Genomic DNA, 23,614 nt, shown 5'->3' on the forward strand with positions numbered 1-23,614 from the left:
TTGCTAAAAACAACATGTTGTACACTGTAAGCTTACTATACCACAAATAACTAAAAGATAATTTATTATAATCTACCTCTACATCTTTGTGGGTATTTAGTTATTATAATATCTGAATAGTTATCTTGGAAAACAGTTTTCATGTTTTTATTTTGCATATTAAACTAGTAAACTTCAAAATAATAATACTCAATGGCTACTGAAGCTGCTGTGTGATAGGTACATAATGAATGGTGATGGTGATATAAATAAATGCAAACCTTTTGGAGAAGATTTTGAAATGACATATTGAGATCCATGAGAATGCTTATATCTTTTGACTCAGTAATCCTAAATCTGAGAATTCATCCTGAGGAAATAATCCAAAAAAATTAAAGAAATATATACACAGGGTTTTTTTGTCAGCATTATTTATAATGGCAATAAATAAAAGCATCCTAGCATAGAAACAGTCAAATGGTATATTCACTTCATACAGTGATGAAAATTATAATTATGAAGATGTAACAATATAGAAAATAAATATTATTCTGTAAGTAAAAAAATAACAAAATTGTGAATAAATTGTTATTGCAACTATATATATACATATATATATGAAAAACGCAATAAATACATAAAAATGTGAGGGTGGTGGAATTAAAGGTAATTTTCCTACATTATTCTGGATCTCTCTGTACCGCAGTTATAGTTTACCAAAAAAAGAAAGAAAGAGAGAGAGAGAGAGAAAGGAAGGAAGGAAGGAAGGAAGGAAGGAAGGAAGGAAGATGACGACGTTCAGATAGCCCCCCCCCGCCTCCCTCCCGCCCTCCCTGCCCGCACACTAAAGAAGAAAGAAGAAGTAAAGAAAGAAAGAAAGAAAGAAAGTTTCTCTTTCAACACAGGCTATGCCTGTGTTTCTCTTTTGGTACAGGACTCCAGGATCTAGGTCTATAATGTTACAGTATTATAATGAAAATGGCTACTGTACCTGGTTTACTGTGCCTTATCTCATCATTATTTCCCTCAATATGTAATTTTAATAAAAGGAAGAGTTGTAAGGCATTACTGGGTTAAAATCTACTAAAATCTGTGTTAACTAATGGTGTTGAAAAGAGGGAAATATAGAACTCTTGCTTATATTCCATGTAAAATTTACAACCGGGGGGAAAACTGTTTTTAATTTTTCATTGTCTATGATTTCTTGAAAAATGTTACTGCATCAAATCCTTTTAGGAGAAAGAAGAGTAATATAGATAAATAATGAAATGGGTACATAAATAAAGGCTGAAAGAATTGGGAAACTGGAAATGTTGACTGTGAACTTCAAGACTCACTGCTGAACAGTGGAAGTGAAAGATAGGTGGAGAATTTGCCAGAAGCAATACATGGTCCATATTTTCCCCAGCTAGGAACTATAATAATAAATAAATTTACATCTTTCCAGAAAAAAAATAATTTTTCCCTTAAGATACAAAAAAAGAGAAGTTGAATATATTTAATTCTCCCATTTAGTTGGCTTGATACACACAGAACACTGGAAAATTTGAACATGAAATGGCTTAAATGCGTAATAAAATTGAATTTACTTGAATTAAGAGATGTAGTTTCAGATTAACCATGTTTCTCGCCTCCATTCTCAGCAGTAAATGAAAAGAGGTTGGCAAACTTCAAAGTCTGTGAATGGTTTTCCTTTGTCTTTCACAATTGGATCATTGAGAAATGCAGGTTTGCTGCCCAAGGTGGTATTCCCTTGTCCATGTTATTTGCTCCTCTTTAATCATTAGCTTTTGATAACTGATCAGCCATGATAATAATAGCTAACAATTATCGATCACTATAAATCAAGCCCTATGTTCAAAATTTGACATGCATTTCCTCATAACAACCCAATGAGGTGAGTTCTCAATACCATTTATAGGAAGGACTCGAGTACACTCCACTAGAAAGTGTCAGAGCTGGGATTCAAACCCAGATCTACCTGAACTAGAGTCTATGCTCAAATCACTGTGCTGTGATTACAAGCATGAATGTAAACTAGTATCCTATTTCTGATATTTTCTCTCTTCCCTACTATAGATGCTTATTGTAGCAGCAGTACTTCTTGTGCTAGAGAGTGATAACAACTATAAATGTTGCCGGAGTGAAAACTGCAGCAAAAAATACATGGTAAGAGCAATAGTTTTTTTGAGGATGGTTGAGCAGGCCCCACCTTTCTTTCCTCACAGTCAGGAAAATGAAAATATTAACATTATTCATTTCTTCCAGGTTGTCCAATTTGCTGGCACATAATTGTTCATAGTATTTTCTTATACTCCTTTATATTTCAATGATGTCAGTTGTCACTTCTTTTTCATTTGTAATTTTAGTTATTTGGAGCCTCTCTTTTTTTTTTTTGATGAGTCTGGTTAAAGGTTTGCCAGGTTTTTAAAAATTCTTTAAAAGAATCAACTCTTGATTTCACTGATCTTTAATATTTAATTTTTTAGATTCTATTTTGTTTATTTCCATTCTGATCTTTATTATTTCCTTTTTTTCAACTCCCTTTGGGATTTGTTTGTTGTTTTTTTCTAGTTATTTTAAATGGAAGGTTAGATTGTTTATTTAAGATTATTCTTGTTTTTTAAGGTAGGCCTGTATTGCTATGAATTTCCCTCTTAGAATTGCATTGGCTGTGTCCCATAAATTTTGGGTCAGTGTTTTTTCATTTTTATTTCTCTCAAAGTATCTTTTGATTCCATATTTAACTCATTTATTATTTAGTAGTATGGTATTTGTGTTTTGTTTTTTAAATTTTCTTCTTGTAATTGGTTTCTAGTTTCATACCATTATGATCAGAAAAGAGGCTTAATATAATTTCAATCTTCTTAAATATTGAGACTTCTTATGGTGGTCTAACATGTATATTTTGCTGCTTTGGGGTAAAATGTTAAAAAAAAACAATTAAATTCAATGTGTCATTTAAGGCTGATGTTTCTGGTTGATTTTCTGTCTAGTTGATCACTCCCATAACGTCAGTAGTGTGTTAAATTTCCATATGTATCTGTATTATTGTCAATCTCTCCTTTTTATTCATCAATATTTGCTTTATATATTTAAGTGCTCTTACATTGGGTGCATATATTTTTAACATACTTAGATCCTCTTGTTGGATTGATACTTTATTATTACAAAAGGCCCTTTTTTTGTTTCTTGTTATAGCTTTTGTTTTAAAGTCTATTTTGTTCAATACAAATATTGCTACCCCAGTTTTTTAAATTTTCATTTGCATGAAATATCTTTTTCCATTCCTTAACTTTAGTCTGTATGTGTCTTTCGATCTGAAGTAGGTATTTTGTAGGCAGCGTATGTATGGTTCTTATTTTCTCCTCCATTCAGCTACCCTACATTTTTTGATTAGAGCATTTAACCATTTACATTTAAAGTGATTATTGGTTGGTATGTAGTTATTGCTATTTTATTATTCCCTTTTTTAATCTTTTCTTTTTCTTCTTAAAGAATTATTTTTAACATATCTTATAATACTGGTTTGTAGTGATGAACTCTTTGGTGTTTCTTGGTGCGGGCCTCTTTGGCTTCCTCTTGTTTGAGACTCTTCGTACTTCTTAGACTTATATCTCTATTTTCTCACCAGTTAGAAAAGTTTTCAGTCAATATTTCTTCAAATAGGTCTTCAATCCCTTGTTCTCTCTCTTTTCCTTCTGGTATTTTTATGATGCAAATATTGATGTGCTTGATGTTGTTCCAGAGGTCCCTTAAACTATCCTTTTTTTTCCTGTTCTGATTGGATGTTTTCTCTTACCTTGTCTTCTAAGTCACTGATTCTGTCCTCTGTTTCATCTAATCTACTGTTGAATCCCTCTAATGTAGTCTTTATTTCAATTATTGCATTCTTCATTTTTGACTTTTTTTATGATTTGTATTTCTTTGTATAAGTTCTCACTGATTTAATCTATTCTTTTTCTAAGTTCACTGAACAAATTTTTTCTTTTTCTTTTTCTTTTTATTCATCGATTTATTTATTTTTAACATTTTATTTTTTAATTTTCACCCTCTTCCCTCCTCCCTTCTGGTAACACCTAGTCCATTGTCCATATCCATCAGTCTGTTTGCTTGTCATGTTCATCTGTTGCTTTTAGGTTTATTTCCCACATATAAGTGATATCATGTGATTTTCAACCTTTTCTGTCTGGCTTATTTCACTTAGTATGATTATTTCAAGGTCTATCCATGTTGTTGAAAATGGCAGTACTTCATCCCTTCTTATGGTTGAGTAATATTACATTGCATATATGTACCACAGCTTCTTTAGCCAATCATCTATCGTAGGACACTTCAGTTGCTTCCATGTCTTGGCCACTGTGAATAATGTTGCTATGAACATTGGTGCGCAAATATCTTTTCGAATATGAGTTTTCAAGTCTTTGGGGGAAAATACTCAGTAGAGGGATTGCTGGATCATATAGTTTTTTGAGGAATCTCGACACCGCTTTCTATAGTGCCTGTACCAATTTGCAGTCCCACCAGCAGTATGAGGGTTATTTGTCCATTTTGCAATTCAGGGTCTTTTGTGCTTTCACACAAATCTGATGATTTTTTTGTTCTATTTCTTTTAAAAAATGCCAATGAGATTTTGATGGGGATTGCATTAAATCTGTATAATGCTTTAGGTAATATAGTCATTTTAACTATGTTGATTTTTCCAATTCAAGGACATGGAATACCTTTCCATTTCTTTGTATCCTATTTGATTTGTTTTAATAGAGTCTTATAGTTTTCATTATATAGGTCCTTCACATGTTTCATTAGATTTATTCCTAGGTATTTTACTTTTTTGTTGCAATTTCAAAAGGAATTATTTTTCCACTTATTTTTCTGACACTTCCTTATTAGAGTATAGGAATGCTATGGATTTTTGAACATTGATTTTGTATCTAAAGACTTTACTGTATTTGCTTATCATTTCTAGTAGTGTTCTTGTAGAGTTTTTAGGGTTTTCTAATAGAGAATCATCTCATCCACAAATAGTGACAGTTTGACTTCTTCATTTCCTATTCGGATGCCTTTTATATCTTTCTCTTGCCTGATTGCACTTGCTAGGACCTCCAATGTTATATTGAATAGCAGTGGCAATAGTGGACAGCCTTGTCTTGTTCTTGATCTTAGAGAGAAGGTTTTTAGTTTTTCACCATTAAGTATAATGTTGGCTGCGGGTTTGTCATATATGGCCTTTATTATGTAAAGCTATGTTCTTTCTATACCGATTTTGTTAAGTGTCTTGATCATAAATGGATGCTGAATCTTATAAAACTTTTTTCTGCATCTATTGATATGATCCTATGATTCTTATTTTTTAATTTGTTTATGTGGTGTACCACATTAATCTATTTGCAAATGTTGAACCATTCCCATGCACTTGGTATGAAATCCACTTGACCGTGGTAAGTAATATTACTAATATGTTGCTGTATTCGGTTCACTAGTATCCTATTTAGGATTTTTGCATCTGTGTTCATGAGAGATATTGGTCTGTAATTTTCTTTTTTGTGTTATCTTTACCAGGTTTTGATATCAACGTAATAAAATGAGTTGAGAACAATTGCCTCCTCTTCAATTTTTTGGAAGAGTTTGAGGAGAATAGGTATTAAATCTTCTTTGAATGTTTGGTAGAATTCACTGGTAAAGCCATCTGATTCTGGACTTTTACTTTTTGGTAGGTTTTTGCTGATTGTTTCTATCTTTATACTGCTGATTGGTCTATTTAGATTTTCCAGTTCTTCCTGATTCGGTCTAAGATGGTTGTATTTTTCTAAGTACTGGTCCATTTCTCCTAGGCTATTAAATTTGGTGTTATAAACTTTTTCATAGTATTCTTGTATGATCCTTTGTATTTCTGTGGTTATGTCATAATTTTCCCTCTTTCATCCAAAATTATGTTTATTTATGTCCTTTCTCTTTTTTCTTTAGTGGTTTGTCAATAATATTACCCTTCTCAAAGAACCATCTCTTTGTTGCATTTATGTTTTCTATTTTTTTATTGTTTTCAATTTCATTTATTTCTGCTTTCATTTTGATCATTTCTTTCCTTCTGCTGACTTTAGATGCATTTTTTCTTCCTTTTCTAGTTTTTTAAGATGAAGCATTAGGTGTTTGTTTGGGCTTGTTTTTATTTTTGGAGGTAGGCTTGTAATGATATGAACTTTCCTCTTATGACCACTTTTGCCATGTCTCAAATGTTTCGATATGTTGGACTATTATTATCATTCGTTTCTATGTATCTCTTGATCTTCCTTTTTATTTCTTCTCTGACCCAGTTATTCCTCCTAGTATGTTGTTTAATCTCCATTTATTCCTGGTTCTTTCTGCTTTCTTTTACAGTTGATCTCTAGTTTCAAAGTATTATGATCAGAGAATATGATTGGTATGATTTCAACCCTCTTATATTTGTTGAGGCTATCTCTGTTTCCCAGTATGTGGTCAATCCTTGAGAATGTTCCATGTGCACTAGAGAAGAATGTATAAGCAGCTGTTTTGGAATGGAAGGCTCTGTATATGTTAATTGTGTCCAGTTGATCTAATGTGCCATTTAAGGATGTTATTTCCTTATTGATTTTCTGTTGGGAGGACCAGTCCATATCTGACAGTGGGGTATTTAGGTCTCCTACTATGAATGTATTTTGATCTGTTTTGGCCTTTAGTTCTGTTAGTAATTGCTTTACATATGTTGGGGCTCCTTGATTGGGAGCATAGATATTAAAAAGTGTTATATGTCTTCTTGATGTATGATTCCCTTTATCGTTATAAAGTGTCCCTCACTATCTTTCTTTACCTTTTTGATTTTGAAGTCTATTTTAATTAATATTAGTACTTCTACTCTCACTTTTTTTCTTAATGCCATTTGCTTAAAACATCATTTTCCATCCTTTCACTTTGAGTCTATATTTGTTTTTGGATCTGAGATGTGTCTCCTGGAGGCAGCATATGGTAGAGCTTTGTTTTTTGATCCATTCTCCAACTCCATGTCTTTTTGTTGGTGAGTTCATTTCATTTACATTTAGGGTGGTTACTGAAATATGAGGTCTTTTTATAGTCATTTTATCTTTTGCTTTCTGGTAGCTCAGTGTTTCCATTGTTTCCTTTTCCTTGTGTTTCTGTTTTCTTTATTTTGGTTGGCTTTACGAAGTTTCCTTGTGGTCCTTTTTGTTTTATGTTATATACTTTGGTTCTAAATCTTTGGCCTGTGGTTACCATTATGAATATGATAAGGATAGTTGTATATATATAGTCATCCTTTTTCTTCTGCATGTGCCTTATCTCCACTCATTTTTATGAATTTAGATCTTTGAATCCTCCCCCTTTCAGTTCTTGTTGTCTCATTTTGTCCCTATGTATGCTGAACTTTCATTACTATCTTGCTATAGCAAATTTCTTCTTATTTTAAGCTTATAATGAATGCCCTGTTCCTAGTAAGGGTTGCACTCTTCTGCTTTTATCAGCCTGCTAGTCACCTTACTCCTAATTATGCATTTTTTTGTGTATGTCATTTTGTTTTAGGTGAGCTGACCTTTTTCAGTGTTTTCTGTAGTGCAGGCCTCATAGTGGAGAATTCCCTCGATTTTTGTATGTCTGGAAAGGTCTTTATTTCTCCTTTATATCTAAAGGAGAGCTTTGCTGGATGCATTGTTCTTGGCTGGTAATTTCTTTCATTTAATAGTTTGAATATTTGATTCCACTCTTTTCTCACTTGTAAGGTTATACTGAGAAGTCTGACGATAATCTAATGGGTTTTCCTATATAAGTTACCATCTTCTTTTCTCTGGCTGCCCTGAAAATTCTGTGTTTGTTTTTGATTTTTGATAATTTTAATACAATGTGTCTTGGTGAAGGCCTTTTTGGATTGAGATAAATGGGTGTTCTATTGACTTCTCAAAGTCCAAGCTCCAGCTAATTCCTTAGATTTGGAAAATTCTCAACTATTTGTCTGAAAATGCTTTCCTTTTAAGAATGCCCATTATTCTTATGTTTCCTCTCCTGATGGTATCAGCTAGTTCTTGAATTTCTATTTCATTATTTCTCATTCTTAAATTTCTCTCTTATTCCATCTGATTTATTTCTAGATTTCTGTCTTTGATATCACTGATTCTTTCCTCCATTTGGTTGACTCTATTTCCCAAGCTTGTTATTTCATTTTTCAACTTTTGCATTATATTTTTTATCTCTAAAAGTTCTAGGTGGTTCTTTTTGAGTGTTTCAATCTCCTCGCTAAAGAACTCATTCTGCTCATCTAGTTGTTTCTTCAATTCCTGAGATTGTTGATATGATTCAATTTGGATATCACTGATTTTTTTCAGAAGTACCATTCTGAATTGTCTGTCAGTTAAGTTGCATATTTCTATGTCTGTAAGATTATTTCCTGGAGATTTTTCTCTTTCTTTCTGAGATACCTTATCACTTCGATTGTTCATAGTGTTTAATGGACTATTTCTCCACCTGGGCATTAGTGGAAGTGAGTTCTGCTTCCCTGTCCCCTGAAAGATTTATTATATAATGGTCCCTAGCCCCTTGCAAATCAGATGTTTTTCTTTCGGTTTCCAGTAGGTGACATCTAAGCCTCTTGGATCTCTGCTTTAAATAAAGTGTTAATAAAACCTTTTTTCCTTACAGATGTTTAATCATGGTTACTAGTCTCAGTTCTAGTTTCTGTCAGTGTTAGTGACAGTTTCGGTAGTGTTTGCTCAGATTTACCTGGGGCTCCGCAGCGTTATGTCTCAGCGAGTATGGGGGCAGGAGCCCTCTTGGTTGGGGGTTGAAGCTCCTATCAGTCTCAGTTTTGCAACTGTGTCTGGTAAAAATCAACTGTTGTTTCTCTGCTGTCCCTGCTCTTCTGCCATCCCTGTTTCTCTGCTTTCTGCCCTGATAATTGGTCATGCCGCTGGCCACTTGGAGCTCACAGTACTTTCAGGCAGGCTGTTCAGGGAACTCACCTCTCCTTCTCCCTTCCTGCTCCTCCTACAGGGTGCTCCTGCTGCGAGAGGCAGCTTCTTCGTTTCTACCAGTTCACCGCCCGACACCTGGGGTTCTGACCTATGGTAGCTCTTATACACAGATCCCACGTTCAGACATGCTGGTATGCAGTTTGGGTATTTTTCGTTGAGTTTTAGCTATTCAGCATATTGTTGTTTCAAGTGGAGAGATCTGAGAATGTCTCTCACGCTGCCATGTTTATTCCAGTCCTTAAGCACCCTTATAGCCTGTGTTTTGAACTCTGTATCTGATAGATTGCTTATCACCATTTCATTTAGTTCTTTTTCTGGAGTTTTGTCCTGCCCTTTTATTTGGGACATGTTTCTGTGCCTCCTCATTCTAGCTGCCTCCCTGTGTTTGTTTATATATAATGTAGATCTGCTACATCTCCCGATCTTGGCAGAGTGGTCTTATACAGTAGGTGTCCTATGGGGAACAGTAACATAGTTTCCTTGGTCACCTAAGCCAGGTACTTTAGTGGTGTCCGTTGTTTGGTTTCTGTGTGCCTTCCTTTTGTAGTTGAGCCTTGATTGATGTTGGCACATCAGTGGGTAAGATTGACTCTGACTAACTGACTGTGAGGGCTGGCTGTGATTATAGCTGATGAGCTGTTGTGTGTTTGGGAGTGGGCTGATCTCATGAAGTGAAATTTTCTTTAGTGGAGCTCTAGTGCTTGCTGAGTTCACCCTTTGGGTGTGTCACTTGTACAGCTAATTGGGTGATGCTCTGGTATGATCTGAAGTCAGCCATTAGGTGTTTTTTCTAGAGATTCTTGACAGGGGCTCTGGTGTGTGCGAAGGTCAACCACTCCCTATGTACAACCATGGGTCATCTGGTAGGAGGTACAAGGTAATCTGCAGTTGGTAACTGCCTTTGCTGGGCTTGGAGGCACCACTAATGCCAGTCTTGGGGCTACTTAGCAAGAGATACAGTAGGCAGGCTGAGGCCATCTTACTGCTGCTTGTTTGGGGTTTGTAGGCCTTTGAGACATTTAAGGAAAGTCCTAGGCCAGTCATTTGTGAGGAACAGCTGCTAAAAGAGGTTCTAGTTGGGTGGAATGGAGCCTCAGAAAAGTACTAGGGTGAGACGAGCTGTGTTAGCCAAGTCAATGAAGACTCAGACTTGATGTCTGTTGGTGCCTGCAGGCTGGGTCAGGGAGGGCCCAATAAAGAAACAATGGCACCTCCCAGCACTTCTGTCTGGGAGAGAACTGCCCCTTCAGACCTCACCCTGAACCCAGACAATTAATTCCTTCTTGTATGTCCCTGGTGCTTTTCAACCTGCTGTTCTTTCACTGGAGCTTAGGGTGAGTGTTTGTGAATGAGTGAGTCTGTGCTCAGGTCCTTTAAGAGTGTACCTGGGTCCACAACAGCCCTCTATCTCAACCAGATGGAATCCCCACTGATTTTTACAGCCAGATGTTGTGATAACTCATTTCCTCAATACTATTGCTTTAGGCTAGGGAGCTCAGTGTAGGGCAGAGAACCCTTGCTCCTTAGGTGGGGGATCTCTATAGCCAAGATATCCCTTTCGATTCTTAGCTAGTCTTCAGGGTGTTACTCAAGGTGATTGTTCTATAACTTAGATGTAATTTTGATGTAGTCATGGGAGGAGGTGAGAATAGCATTTATCTACTTCACATTCTTGACTGAAACTGTGGTCTCATCTTTTGAGTTTATTATCAGCTGGCTACTGCAAGTTTCTGTTTAGCTGTCCTACTCTCATTTGAAATCAACACTTCTTAAACTAACTTAATTTTTCTCCCAAAGCAAACTATCCTCCTTGGCATCCCTATTTCTGTCTCTTTTTCATCCAAGTTTCAAACTCTGGAATTTTTTTTTAAATTTATTTCTAGCTGTTCATTTCCTCCTTAATATCTTTTTAACTAGTGATTGTCTTTGTCACATGGACTTGAAGTTGTCTCCATACAGACTCCTTATTTCTGGACTCTCTCACTTCTATCTGGTACACCATCACTGTCAAAGTAATTTTCTAAAATGATATATTGGTTCATGCCATATTTTTACTCAAAAACCAAATTCATGACTTGTCAGAAAAAAAGAACTTATTCAGGGCTAGGCAACATAAAATCAAAATAAGTTTGGACCATCTTTTGCCAGAAAGTAAGGAAATTTTCAAAGAATAATAAGGATGTCTCAAAGGGCACAGGAATTAACTCAAAGGGATGTTCCCACTGGCCGGCCATATTTGGACCATCTCAGCATCTAAAAGAATGGTAATAGTTATGAATATAATATATTGACTAGAGAGTCAGAGGAGAAAGAAATGGGAAATGGAAATTCCTTGCAAAAAATCATAACTTATAAATGCAGAAGAAATGATAGCATTAGAAAAGCAATATATTGCAACCAATTATTGTGGTAATTGGTGACTATGAATATTATAATCAGCAATTGATGCTAAATTCATCAGTTGAAATGTCTTTAGAGAACAGGATATGACAAAGTATCATCTCACAAATTATTTACTAATTGCAAAGTGGAAAATGTACAATTATGGATCTAAAGAAAACCATCATAACCAAGAGATTAAATTAAGCATCACCAGTAGCAGTGAGCGGCCCATAATGTACCCACACCAATCAAGTTTCTTGCCAAAAGTTTCAACTCAAGTCCAATTGTGAGGAAATTATCAGAAAAATCCAAAATGTAGAAACTGTATAAGACAACTAGCTGGTATTCTTCAAAAACAATTTAATATCCTGAAAAACAAAACAAAACAAAAAAGCAATGAGATTAGTGTAGATTAAAAGAAAGTAAAGAGATGTAACCTTGTGCATAAACTTTCATTAGATCCTACACAAAAAAATAAAAATAAAAAAACAACAGCTACAGAATAATAAATTTAATTTGGGGAGATATGAACTGATGTATATAGGGGGGAAATCATAATGTCTGCAACCTATGTTAAAATACTTTAACAACAAAAATGTGTAAATACACACACACACACACACACATACACATATACAAAGAGAAAGTGGTAAATACAAGCGAAAGTGGTAAATACAAAAATGAGCCTAAGTAAAGGGTATATAGAGATTCACTGTATTGTACTTTAAACATTTCTTGTAGATTCGAAATTATATTAATAAAAGGTTAATTTGTGGAAAGCCACTTGCCCTGAAGGAGGAAGTCCAGCCTCCTTGATCCAGCATTTAAGACCATTTCCCACCCAGATCTGCCAAGTCTGCACTCACTTTGTAAGCAACACAAGGGCTAGATTGTGTCCTATCAACTTTGTTTCCCTAGCATTAGCACGATGCCAATCTGCCTCTCTGTAGGAATTTCCCCTCTGTAGGAAATTCCTCCTCTGCCCTTCTGTAGGAGCTTCCCCTTAGATCTAACAAATTTATTTATTGTCGCAATTCTGCTTGTACTGTTCTGCTTGTGAATATTGCTCATTCTCTTTATTCAAATTAAAACATCATCTTTCCTATCAATCCTTACTTAAATATAAATATGACCATCTAGGTTAACATCGGCTATTTCCCCTCATATTTCTATGTGTGAAGATATTCAAATATCATCTACATAAGAAAAAAGCAGGGATTATAGCTTATGATTCTTAGGGAACCTACCTTCCTAGAAAATAACATCTTCAATAAATAAGTATAGATTAATTGTTCACATTTCTTCCTTGCATTATATATGAGGTGATCATTATTTTGATCTCAACCCTCCAGGAAAAAAGAAAGAAATTTAGTAAATTAGCTAGTTGCCTCTGTGGAATGCCAAGCAAAAAGTCATTTAAACTTATTTTTAAGATCATCTGGGTTTGGATTAAATGTTTCCATTTTTATGTGGACATTTTGTATTATGTAGAGTGGAGTAGGCTAGATGAATAGGGGAAGATACCTACCTGATCATTTATCCACAGTATCCCCTTGTCTCATTCTATAGCACTAACCTCTTTCTTCTATGTTTTATTTAGACACTGCTGTCGATGATCTTTTCTGCCCTTGGAATTGCTTTTTCTGGATACTCCCTGGTCATGTCAACTTTGGGTCTTGTTCAAGGCCCATACTGTCAAACCCTCAATGGCTGGGAATATGCCTTTGAGGGCACTGCAGGACGGTAAGGGATAATTCCCCAAATCAAGGAGGTCATGGTCATACTCATTTTCCATGATTACTTCGGGGTTCCATGTGGCTGGTTTAGGTAGCATTTTCCTATTAGGTTACTGATGTCCGGACCAATATATTCCTTCATGTATCTGTGTTCACATGTTTTTTTCCCCAAGTCTTTTACTGCCATGTGTATTCACCAGTGTGAGGCTAACTTAGAGATATCCAAATGAAAGATATGTTTCTCCCACTTTTCAGAACAGGTTTTCATGATTATGGTGGTATAGCAGCTGTTGGAGCCTAAGACTTGAGTGGTTCTGGGAAGTTAGTCTTCTTTTGTGGCCACATTGACATGTGATCTGTTACAGACATGAAAATGCTCAGCTGAGAGAAAATTACAGCGTCCTAGGATGCTGCAACCCAGGGCTATATGAGTAGGGGCTACACAGAGATAGAATCAGGCAGGGCAAGCAGCAAAGTGCAGTCTGTGATCTAGAGACATGGCTAGGTGTGGAAGTTTGTGGAATGAGCCAGGAGCTTATCTAGCATGTACTGAAGAAGAGTCTACAGAAGCAGTCTTGCTCAAAAGGCTTGTAGTTCAGTCAGATGTTAAGGGACTGGATCACAGAATGCCTCACGCTGGCATTGTTCTGGGCTTATTGGCCTACCAACTTGGAGAGGCAGCTCAGGAGGTAGCAGTGTCCTGGCAGAGATACAAGAGAGGGCCATTAAATCTCTCCCTGTTTTGTCTTGTGTTCAGAATTCAAATGGAATAAAATGTAACTTTCCTGGGGAAGTTACATTTTTTTTCTAATCTCCCCATTTATTATTTAAGGCTCACACCTATTGGAGGTCTTACGAGTTTACCTAGACTGCGTGACAGAACTGTTTCTGTGCCCATAGCTACCTTTATTCTGAAAGTTCAACAAGATGCTGCCTCCAGAGCTCTCTCTCAGGTCAGGAGAACTTAAAGAACAGCCTCAGGCCCTTTTGAGCACTTGGAGGAGGCACTCCTATGGGATTGAAAGGCCTCAGGAAAGGAGACCTTAATATCAAAAGTCCCACTTGGTGCAAAGAAACCTTTTTTTATTCCATCAGCCCTTGAACTTTTCTCCACCCCAAAACCAAAGAAGCCTCCCCTTTCAATGCAAGAATCTCAGGCTGCCTACATGGCTCTTCGTTAATCCTTTAAACTTGTCTTCCCTTGATATTTGCATTCACCCGTTTCCAGGTTTTCTGTTTCTTCCATACTCTGCTAGCGTACTTATGACTCTCTGTGGTTTACAGGAATAAATAGTACCATAGTCCAGGAGAAAAATTGAAACCCTACAAGTCATCTCTCTTTAAAGTATTTTTGGTTTGTGCAAAGGATATACTGGGAACAGTTTAGAGTAAGGATTTTGAAGATATTAGCTTCCCTGGTGGCTGAAATCGAATTTGGAGTATAAGGGTACATAAAATTGGTTTTGGCAAATGGTAACAGGAAATTAGATCTGTATTGTGCTTTTCAGATTCCAAAGCAGTTTTACCTAACTCTCACTGACAGTCATAATAACCTTAGGGCTGGATAGTTTAAGCCTATTGTCTGGAGATCAGATAGGTAAAGTCTCTTGCCCAAGATCCTACAGATCCAGGGAGTGCTAACCACTTGAGACCTAAGGGCCATTGGCAATACCAAGAAATTCTTAGAGTGCCTCTGAATATCCCTGAACACAGAGAGTAGGAAATAGAGTTAAGGGAAGATAATAAGAAAGAAATAGAGGGGGGAGAGAGAGAGAAAAAAAAGAGAGAATAGAGAGGTTATGGTGGTGGTAGTGGTCACCAAAATGCGGAATTCACCCCATTCCACCACAGAGCCACTTGGCTGGTACCCAGGTTGCCTGTCTTAATTTCTGTTTTAAGAAAAAGCAACTTGCTGTTGATAAAATATTAATGAGCAACTCTGACCTGCAAATAGGTGTATTTGTTTTTGTTTGGAGAATTTGTTTAAGGATGCCACTTTTTCATTTTGATTTAGTTGAACAGAGAGATTGTCAATCTTAGAAGAAATACTAATGGCCATGATAGACCTGAAAGTGAGCAAAAGTTAGTCAGGTTGATTCAGTGTAGTTTTAGAATTATCTTGGAAGTCATTTGATTCTCTTAATCCTATGCTAAACTAGACTGATCAAACCTTTCAGTTTTTTAATCTAAAGCTTCTTAAGAGCTGAAGAACAGCACCATTCTAAAACAGCAATCCTCATACTGTGAACCCCAGACCAGCAGCATCACCAGCACCTGGAAACTTAGAAATGTAAAGTCTTGAGCCCCATCCAGACCTTCTAAACTGAAAACTCTGTGGGCCCAGCAATTTGCATTTTCACGAATTCTCCATAATCCTGATATATGCTCAAGTTTGAGAACTACTGTTCTAAAGGGTATTGGGAGAGATTTTAGGAATATATAGCAGAAATTTCTGTTTGATATTTTGCCAACTGTGTGGTTTTTAGATCAAGCATAAGCTCAGCCATGTCCTTAAGAGCCCAAGCTAACTTTTGGACTCCTATGGAATGGGCAATCTGTCTTCTCTAGCTATTGACATGTGCTGCCTTTCATTGTTATTGAACTCTTCAATAAGTGTCTTGCTTCCTAATTAAATTAGATTGTCTTGGAGGTGGTCACTATGTTTATAATAAGCATAGTCCAGTACTATACATACTATATTTTTTAATATATGTATCTAAATGATTTTTAAAGTATGTTAATTTATATTTAATAATGTTATTTATTTTAATCATATATATTAATTTCCTTCTTCCTTGGACTAAATGTGTAGTCTTGGCCATGGGTCTTGCTGACCATTTCTTTCTTCTTTCTTAGTTTCCTTACAGATTCCAGCTTATGGGTTCAGTGCCTTGAACCTGCACATGTAGTAGAATGGAACATCATTTTGTTTTCCATTCTCATAACTCTCAGTGGGCTTCAAGTGATCATCTGCCTCATCAGAGTAGTCATTCAATTATCCATAATACTGTGTGGAACCTATTCAATCATCATCCAGGTAATAGACTCCCATTGACACCTATACCTTCTCCATTTTGCCTCCACTGCCCAGGATTCACTGAGTCTTGTTAATAGGCTTTTAGAATGCCATCATTTTCTTTCCATTCTTATTGCCCTTGTATTTATTCATCCTCTAATATCTCAATTTCCCCCCAGTATTTCAATGTGTCTATTGAATTGTCTATGGGTTGAATCAATGGAATAATTATAAAATCTGCATTTTGTGTTGTCTGATGAAAATAGCACTGTGTTTTGAATGTTCTGTGTATTAATAACTCAAAGCATAAAGAAGTATTACCATTTGAGAATTTCCTGTTCATAAAATAATCAAAGGTTCAAAACCTTATCTCATTGAAATAATTCTTTTGAATTGTGTTATATTTTGCTAATAATCCTTCTTTATACTGAGTCATTAGTGAGTTGTATTTAAAAAGAGGAGGAATATGTCTTTATTTGAAACTATTTTTGCTTCATCTGCTAAAATACTAATGTTAATTTAGTTATGGATGAAACTCATAAACCTATCCAGCAAGTCCAGAGTGAAGAGAAATCACATATGAGATGTCTTCTGACTTATTTAACAGCACATAATGTATAACACCTTTCCTAGCAATTTCAAATACATATTTTCTTATTCCATTATGTTCTGAATATGAACTATAAGTTTAAGTTGCTACCTGGATTATGAATTATTAATCAAGTCAAATTTACTACTTTACTCACTTTGGTTTTTCTTTTTTTTTTATAGCCTGGAATCATTTGAATAAGGACAAGAATGTTTTCCTTTATCAAGTTATGGTCATATATCTAAGTCTCATATTTAGACTTGAGGGCAATATTCAAATGATGTATTCTCCATTTGGAGTTTATCGTACCCATTTTTAAAATTTACAGTCCTCACTGGAAGTGCAAATTATGCCAACCTTCTATCTAGAGTTTTTTTCTAAGTAATATGTGTGAAGATCTTTAGAAATATTTATACCCTTTGATTAAACAAGTCAATTTTCAATAATTTATACTATGGAAACAAATAAGAATATAAGATAAAACAATGCAAGTGAATATGTTTCAACATTATTTAATATTTTGGAGAATTAGAAATATCCCACAAGTCTAAGTTTAGGGGAAGGATTAAATAAAGAGTTGTAATATTATGCAGTCATTACAAATGATGTTTTGCTATGCGAAAAAGCAAATTACAAATTTATGTTTACAGTATAAGCATAACTACCTAAAACACAAAATAATCAAAATATGATATAAAAATTAAATCTGGAAGGGTTTACACCAAAATATCAACTGTGGTTAATTTGGGTCATAGGTGACCCTTTTTTCTTATTTTTTTATATTTTCCAAGTTTTCTTTATTATGTTTTACTATCAAAATATTTTTTAAAAACTCATGTTTTTACTATTAAAATGTTTACTATTTTTCTAGCTTTTAAAGGCATATGCTTTTTTTCAACCTCACGTATCTACAAACATCATAGAATAACACTTAAATCAACATTCACTGGGGAAAGTAGTGAGATAGATAACCTTGAAAGTTTTATATAAACTTACATAACCTAACTGAACTCTTGGCATTATTTTTTTTACTCCTGGTGATGAGTGTAGTGGGTTAAAAGAAACATCCTTGAAATAAACGAGCAGTTGAGGACATGCTCAATAGGTTAGAGAAAGTGACCATTTACCAGTTGGTAACTGTCATGGGAAGTTATCACTACATGTATTTATTTTTTAAAAGGTTTTTAAGCATAATGTTTATAATCTTTCTACCTATACTTACCCATGACTTCCTTCAGGATAGCAGCCACATCTTATATTTTCTCATTACCCATAGGGCCTAACACAAAATAGGAATAGTAAATACTCGGTGGTGGATATTCATATCAGGTCCTTCTGTTCTTCATGGTTGCTCTGCTGAGTGCCTGTATTCATCATAAGCCTACTGGGTCTTAATACTTCTGCCACTTCCCCATTGCTTTCCTCCATGGATACTATCAACAATGCTGTGCCAATACCTGCTCTGTGACAAAGCTGGGCAATAGTAACCAGTAATCTATGGAATGCCTCTCTCCTTGGGACCTGCTCAACTTACTGCCTTCTTTAAGAGAAGTTGTCCAGCCCAGAGCCTTTGCTGAAGTGAGCATCTTGAAAGCACGCCATGTTGTATACTATATGACCTGTATGCTCTGGACCCTGATAGAACTGGCACAGTCACTCATGCCATCGACTACCTAGTGGTCTCTTTCTTAGCTTAGATTCTGTCCAAATAAGATTGTTGGTCATTTTTTTGAGAATTTGAACTAGGAATCCAATCTGAAGCAACCCAGGAATTACCATAAAAATAATAATAATTAAAACGCAAGGAAAGAAGCCTATATAGAGAGCATACATGGTTACTCTTTCAAGCCCATAAGCTCATCATGTCCAGTACACTCTTTTTTAGTTCTCCCAAAGACTCCTTAGTAATCTTGTAAATAGACTTCAGGCAGGTCAACCCTGCCAGTTCGTCAGACACATTTAGACTGCCTCAATTATACTTAAATTCAATATGGCACCACACATTGAGTAATGCCATATAATTAATTACATGTAGACATTTACAAATCTTCAGATACATAGAAAAAAGACTGGAAAAATACCTAAATGTTAATAGTTAATAATTATTGACTAATGTTGAGATTATGGGTAACATTTATATACATTGTTCTATATTTTCAAATCTTCCATTGAAAATATATCACTTGAATAATTAGAAAAATAAATATCATTTAAAAAGCAAATACCTTCTAATCTATTCTGTAAAATCTATTTAAGTAGATTAAAATATGAAAGAACTAGATGTGTGACAGCACTTTTTCTTACCCTTTTTGGGACATATTCTTTTCATTTTCTAATTTTCGGAGAGACTGAGTATTGCCAGCTAATCATAATTGACAATGATTTCTATTTTATGCATTTATGCTCTTCTATTCATTCTTTCTTTCTTATTTTCCTTGCTTCTCATTGTACTTTTCTTGACTTCTTAAATTAAATGCCTAGCTTATTAATTTCAACCTTTTTTCTTTTAAGAAACATTTAAGACTATGCATTTGTTATTTAAGTACTTCCCTTATTCAGTTATAAATATTTTCAATATTTTCTGTTTTTCTTTATATTTTTTATTTATGAGTGTTTAAGTGTGTTTTAAATTTCTAAACATATGACTTCATAATTTTAAAAATTGATTTCTAATTTAATTGTATTGTGATTATAGAATGTGGTCTATATGATTCTGATAATTTAAACATTTTTAGGTCTTGTTTTATGGCTACTATTTGTAAATGTTCTATGTACTTAAAAAGTATATATTTTCTCCAAATATTGGGTGGAGGCGTCTACATTTGTTCATTAGGTCAAGTTGTTAGTTTTGTTGTTCAGATCTTCAGTATCTTTCTTTTTTAGTTGTTTGCTTAATTTAGGATTTCTATGAGGATTAAATGAGAAAACAGTATTTGGTACATGAATGGGATTTATAAGAAGCTTCTTACATAGTGGTTTAAAGATACACTCTGGATCAAATTGATCAGATCTGGGCACTGCCTTCTCAGCAGTGTTACCATGATCAGATTTACTCTCTCTGTGCCTCAATTTCTGAATCTGTAAGTAGGAATAATAATAGAGTTGTTGGGAAGATTAAGCTCTTAGAAGCAGCGTGACTTAAATCTGAACCCAAGTACAGTTGGAGCAGATTTGGGGTGGCTGAGACATGAAATTGCCACAAATACAACAGAAAAGAAAGGAACTGGGGGAAGATCATAGGGTCACAGTGACAGCACGAGGTTGGAAGTTTGGGGAGATAAAGAAGGCAAAGTAAGAGGTAGGCATTGCTAGGCTAATAAAAGTATTAAAAAGGCCAACACTTCCTTTTGCCACAAGCTTTGGAGACTATGAACATAATAGCCATCATAGTCAGGTTCCTAAAACTCCAGCTTCTGAAAAACTGTAAGGAATAAGAGAAATTCAAGGTTACTATTATGAAAACCACAACTATTTATATTCAGAAGACTCTTGCCATTTCTGCTTCCTACTCTGTGACATAAAGCTAGGAATTAGGGACAAGATTCCAGTTCTGGAGGAACTAGGTTATCTGGTAGGAAACAAGAAGTCAAGACTGAGTGTGTGTAATTGGGCAGATAGGTCAGGATATACAAACCTGACCACTAAAATATTTTTACTGGATGTGGTTCCTGGCTACGCAATTAAGAAACAACCTATGCCTGACCCAAATAACATAAACAGTTCAAATCAAATGCATCTTCTGGATTAATATGAAAACACACACATGCACAAATACACATATGCACACACACATACACATCTAATTTCACTCCTGCCAAAAGTCACACTAAATTCACAGTGAAGATTTAAAAACAAAAACAAAAACATAAACCAATAAATAAGAAGATATTAAAGGAAGAGGCAATAGAAATAACATTTTAGAAGCTGCAAAGCATACTGGTGAGACAGAGCTGACAAAAACAACTCAAGAAACATAAAAATCCCAATCTATCCATGGGGAAAGCTAAAAGTCGGCTTGATTTACACCTTGGAATTCTCAAAAGACTCTCAAATTGATAGCATCAGATATCTCTGGAAGTAGGAATAAAGAAAGACCACTAAGACAAGTAGAATTGGGTTAGTTCGTATATCCCTTCTCCTCTCCAGGCTCCTGGGAAGCAACAGATATCTGAAAGTTTATTCCCTAAAAAGGATAAAATAGAGGGTCACTGAACTAGAGTGAACTAGATTCACCAAAAATACAGACGCTGCATCCAAACCAAAGAGATTAAGTGACTGGCACATCCTGGATGTTGCATACTAAGACACACAAGTCCCCAATCTCTCTTAAACTATTCAGATCTCAGAATGCTGGCAGTTAGAATTTTACCTTTCAAGCTAAAGTCTTTATCTAGGGAGTATGACAGTGCAAAAGGAAAAACTTAGATACTTCCTATGGTAGACTAAATAATAAGCCCCCTAAATATCCATGACCTAATCCCTGGAGCTAGTGAATATGTTACCTTAAAATGAACTTTGTAGGTGTGATTAAATTAAGGTTCTTAAAATGAAAAGATTATCCTGGATTATTCAGGTGAATCTAATATAATTACAAAGGATATTATAAGGGAGAAGCAAGAGTATCAGATTCGGAGAGAAATTTAAGAACAGAAGCAGGAATCAGAGAGAAGAAAAGCTGCTATACCGCTGGTTTTGAAGATGGAAGAAGCAGACCAATCAAGGAACACAGGCAGCCTACAGAAGCTGGAAAAGTTAAGGAAATGGCTTTTTGCCTGGAACCTCCAGAAGTACCTCAGGCCTACTGAAATCTTGATTGTAGTCCAGTAGAATTGATTTTGGACTGCTGCTTTCCAGAACACTGTAAGATAATAAAACGGTGTTGCTTTATGTCACTAAATTTGTGGTTATTTGTCACAGTAACAATAAGAAACTGATATAATCACAATCTAAATTCCTCAATAAATGGGCTTATCTAAATCACCCAACAGTAAAGTTTGGAGTCAATAAGCCCTAAACACAATAGACACACATGCACGCACATATGCATATATGTACACAGACACATGTACGCACGCTATTGCCAACCAGCTCTTTCCTCCATTCATTATCATGAGCAGATAGACAAAGATCTCCAGACATCTGATTAAAGCCTTCTTACATGAAAGACAGAGACGCAAAAAAATTTAAATAGAGGCCAATTTGGAGGAAATAAACTTAAAAAAACATAAAAAGATATGAGAAGATTCCGTGTTCATAAAAAAAAAGATGAGAATCTATTTTTTATAAAGAGACACTCATAGAACCAAAAAAGAACTCTTGGGAATTAAAAATAAGATAACATAAACAAACAACTCAATATAAGATTTGGAAAATGAAATTGAGGTATCTCTCAGGACCTAGCACAGAAAGAATAAGAGATTTATTTTCTATATTTTTCCATTTACATTATTTTATTTTTATATTTTTAAATTTATTATAGTGACATTGGTTAATGAAATCCACTGTTTCAACTGTACAATTCAACAGTAAGTCATATATATATATTGCATTGTGTGTTCAACATATTATTTGACTCCTTTTACCCCATCTACCTCTCCCCTCCTCCCCACTTTCTAGTAACCATTAGTCCATTGTTCATTTCCATGAATCTGTTTGTCCTTTGTTGCTTTTAGATTTATATCCCACACACAAATGATAACATGTGGTTTTCAACTTTTTCATGCTAAACTTATTTCGTTTAGCATGATTAACTCAAGATCCATTTCATCTCTTCTTAAGGATGAATAATATTCCACTGTATATATGTACCATAGCTTCTTTATCCAATCATCTATCCTAGGACACTTTGGTTGCTTCAATATTCTGGCCTCCATGAATAATGCTGCTATGAACATCACTGTGCAAATACCTTTTTGGATATATGTTTTCAAGTCTTTGGGTTAAATATCCAGGAGAGGGATTGCTGGACCATATGGTAGATCAATTCTTAGCTTTTTGAGAAAACTCCAGCTGTTATCCATAGTGGCTGTACCAGTTTTCAGTCCCACCAGCAGTGTAAGAGGGTTCTGTTTTCTCCTCATCCTCTCCAACACTTGTTATTACTTGTCCTATTGATAGCCATTCTAACAGGTGTGAGATTGTATCTCATTGTGGCTTTGATTTTCATTTGTCTAATAGGTGGTGATGTTGAGCATCCTTTCGTGTTTGTTGTCCTTTTGTATGTTTTCTTGGGAGAAGTGTCTGCCCATTTTTTAATTGGATCTTTTTGTTGGTGGTGTTGTTGTTATTGAGTTCTTTGAGTACTTTATTTGGAATATTAGGCCCTTATCAGGTGCATTGCTTGCAAATATATTTTCTCATTCAGATGGTTCTCTTTGCCAAAGTTTCTTGGCTGTGTAGAAGATTTTTAGTTTGATATAGTCCCATTCATTTATTTTTTCCTTTTACTTCCCTTGCCTTTGAGGTCAAATTTATAAAATCCTCTTTAAGTTCAAGGTCCATGAGTTTAATTCCTATGTTTTCTTCTTTGAAATTTATTTTTTCAGGTCTTATTTTCAGGTCCTTAATCCATTTCAGATTAAAAAGTGGTTTCACTCTTTTGCAGGTGGCTTTCCAGTTTTCCCAGCACCATTTATTGAAGAGGCTTTCCTTTCTCCACTGTATGTTTTTCGCTCTTTTGTCAAAAATTATTTGCCCATATAAACATGGGATTACTTCTGAACTCTCAATTCTGTTCTACTGGTCCGTGTGTCTTTTTTGCTGCCAATACCATGCCGTTTTGAGTACTGTCACTTTGTAGTATAATTTGAAGTTGGGCAGAGTGATGCCCCCAGCCTCGTTCTTTTTCTCAGAATGCCTTTGGCAATTCAGGGTCTTTTGTGCTTTCATACAAATCTGATGATTTTTTGTTCTATTT

General features: G+C 35.1%; 1 protein-coding gene across 2 annotated transcripts in view; it reads left to right on the top strand.

Moving 5' to 3' along the window:
- Positions 1 to 18,977, top strand: part of TM4SF18 (transmembrane 4 L six family member 18) — a 41,620-nt gene extending 22,643 nt beyond the window's left edge. The window contains exons 4-7 of one of the 2 annotated variants that reach the window (XM_036219331.1): positions 2,059 to 2,148; positions 12,958 to 13,100; positions 15,950 to 16,130; positions 16,881 to 18,977. In XM_036219331.1, the coding sequence (XP_036075224.1) occupies positions 2,059 to 2,148; positions 12,958 to 13,100; positions 15,950 to 16,130; positions 16,881 to 16,895 (429 nt within the window). In that variant the 3' untranslated portion in view covers positions 16,896 to 18,977. Of the gene's footprint in view, positions 1 to 2,058; positions 2,149 to 12,957; positions 13,101 to 15,949 lie in introns of both variants that reach the window. The other variant, XM_036219330.1, reaches the window with a different exon arrangement.
- Positions 18,978 to 23,614: the final 4,637 nt, after the last annotated feature.

The sequence above is a fragment of the Rousettus aegyptiacus genome, unplaced genomic scaffold (assembly GCF_014176215.1).
Source record: "Rousettus aegyptiacus isolate mRouAeg1 unplaced genomic scaffold, mRouAeg1.p scaffold_m13_p_4, whole genome shotgun sequence".
In the NCBI taxonomy this organism is placed as follows: Eukaryota; Metazoa; Chordata; class Mammalia; order Chiroptera; family Pteropodidae; genus Rousettus; species Rousettus aegyptiacus.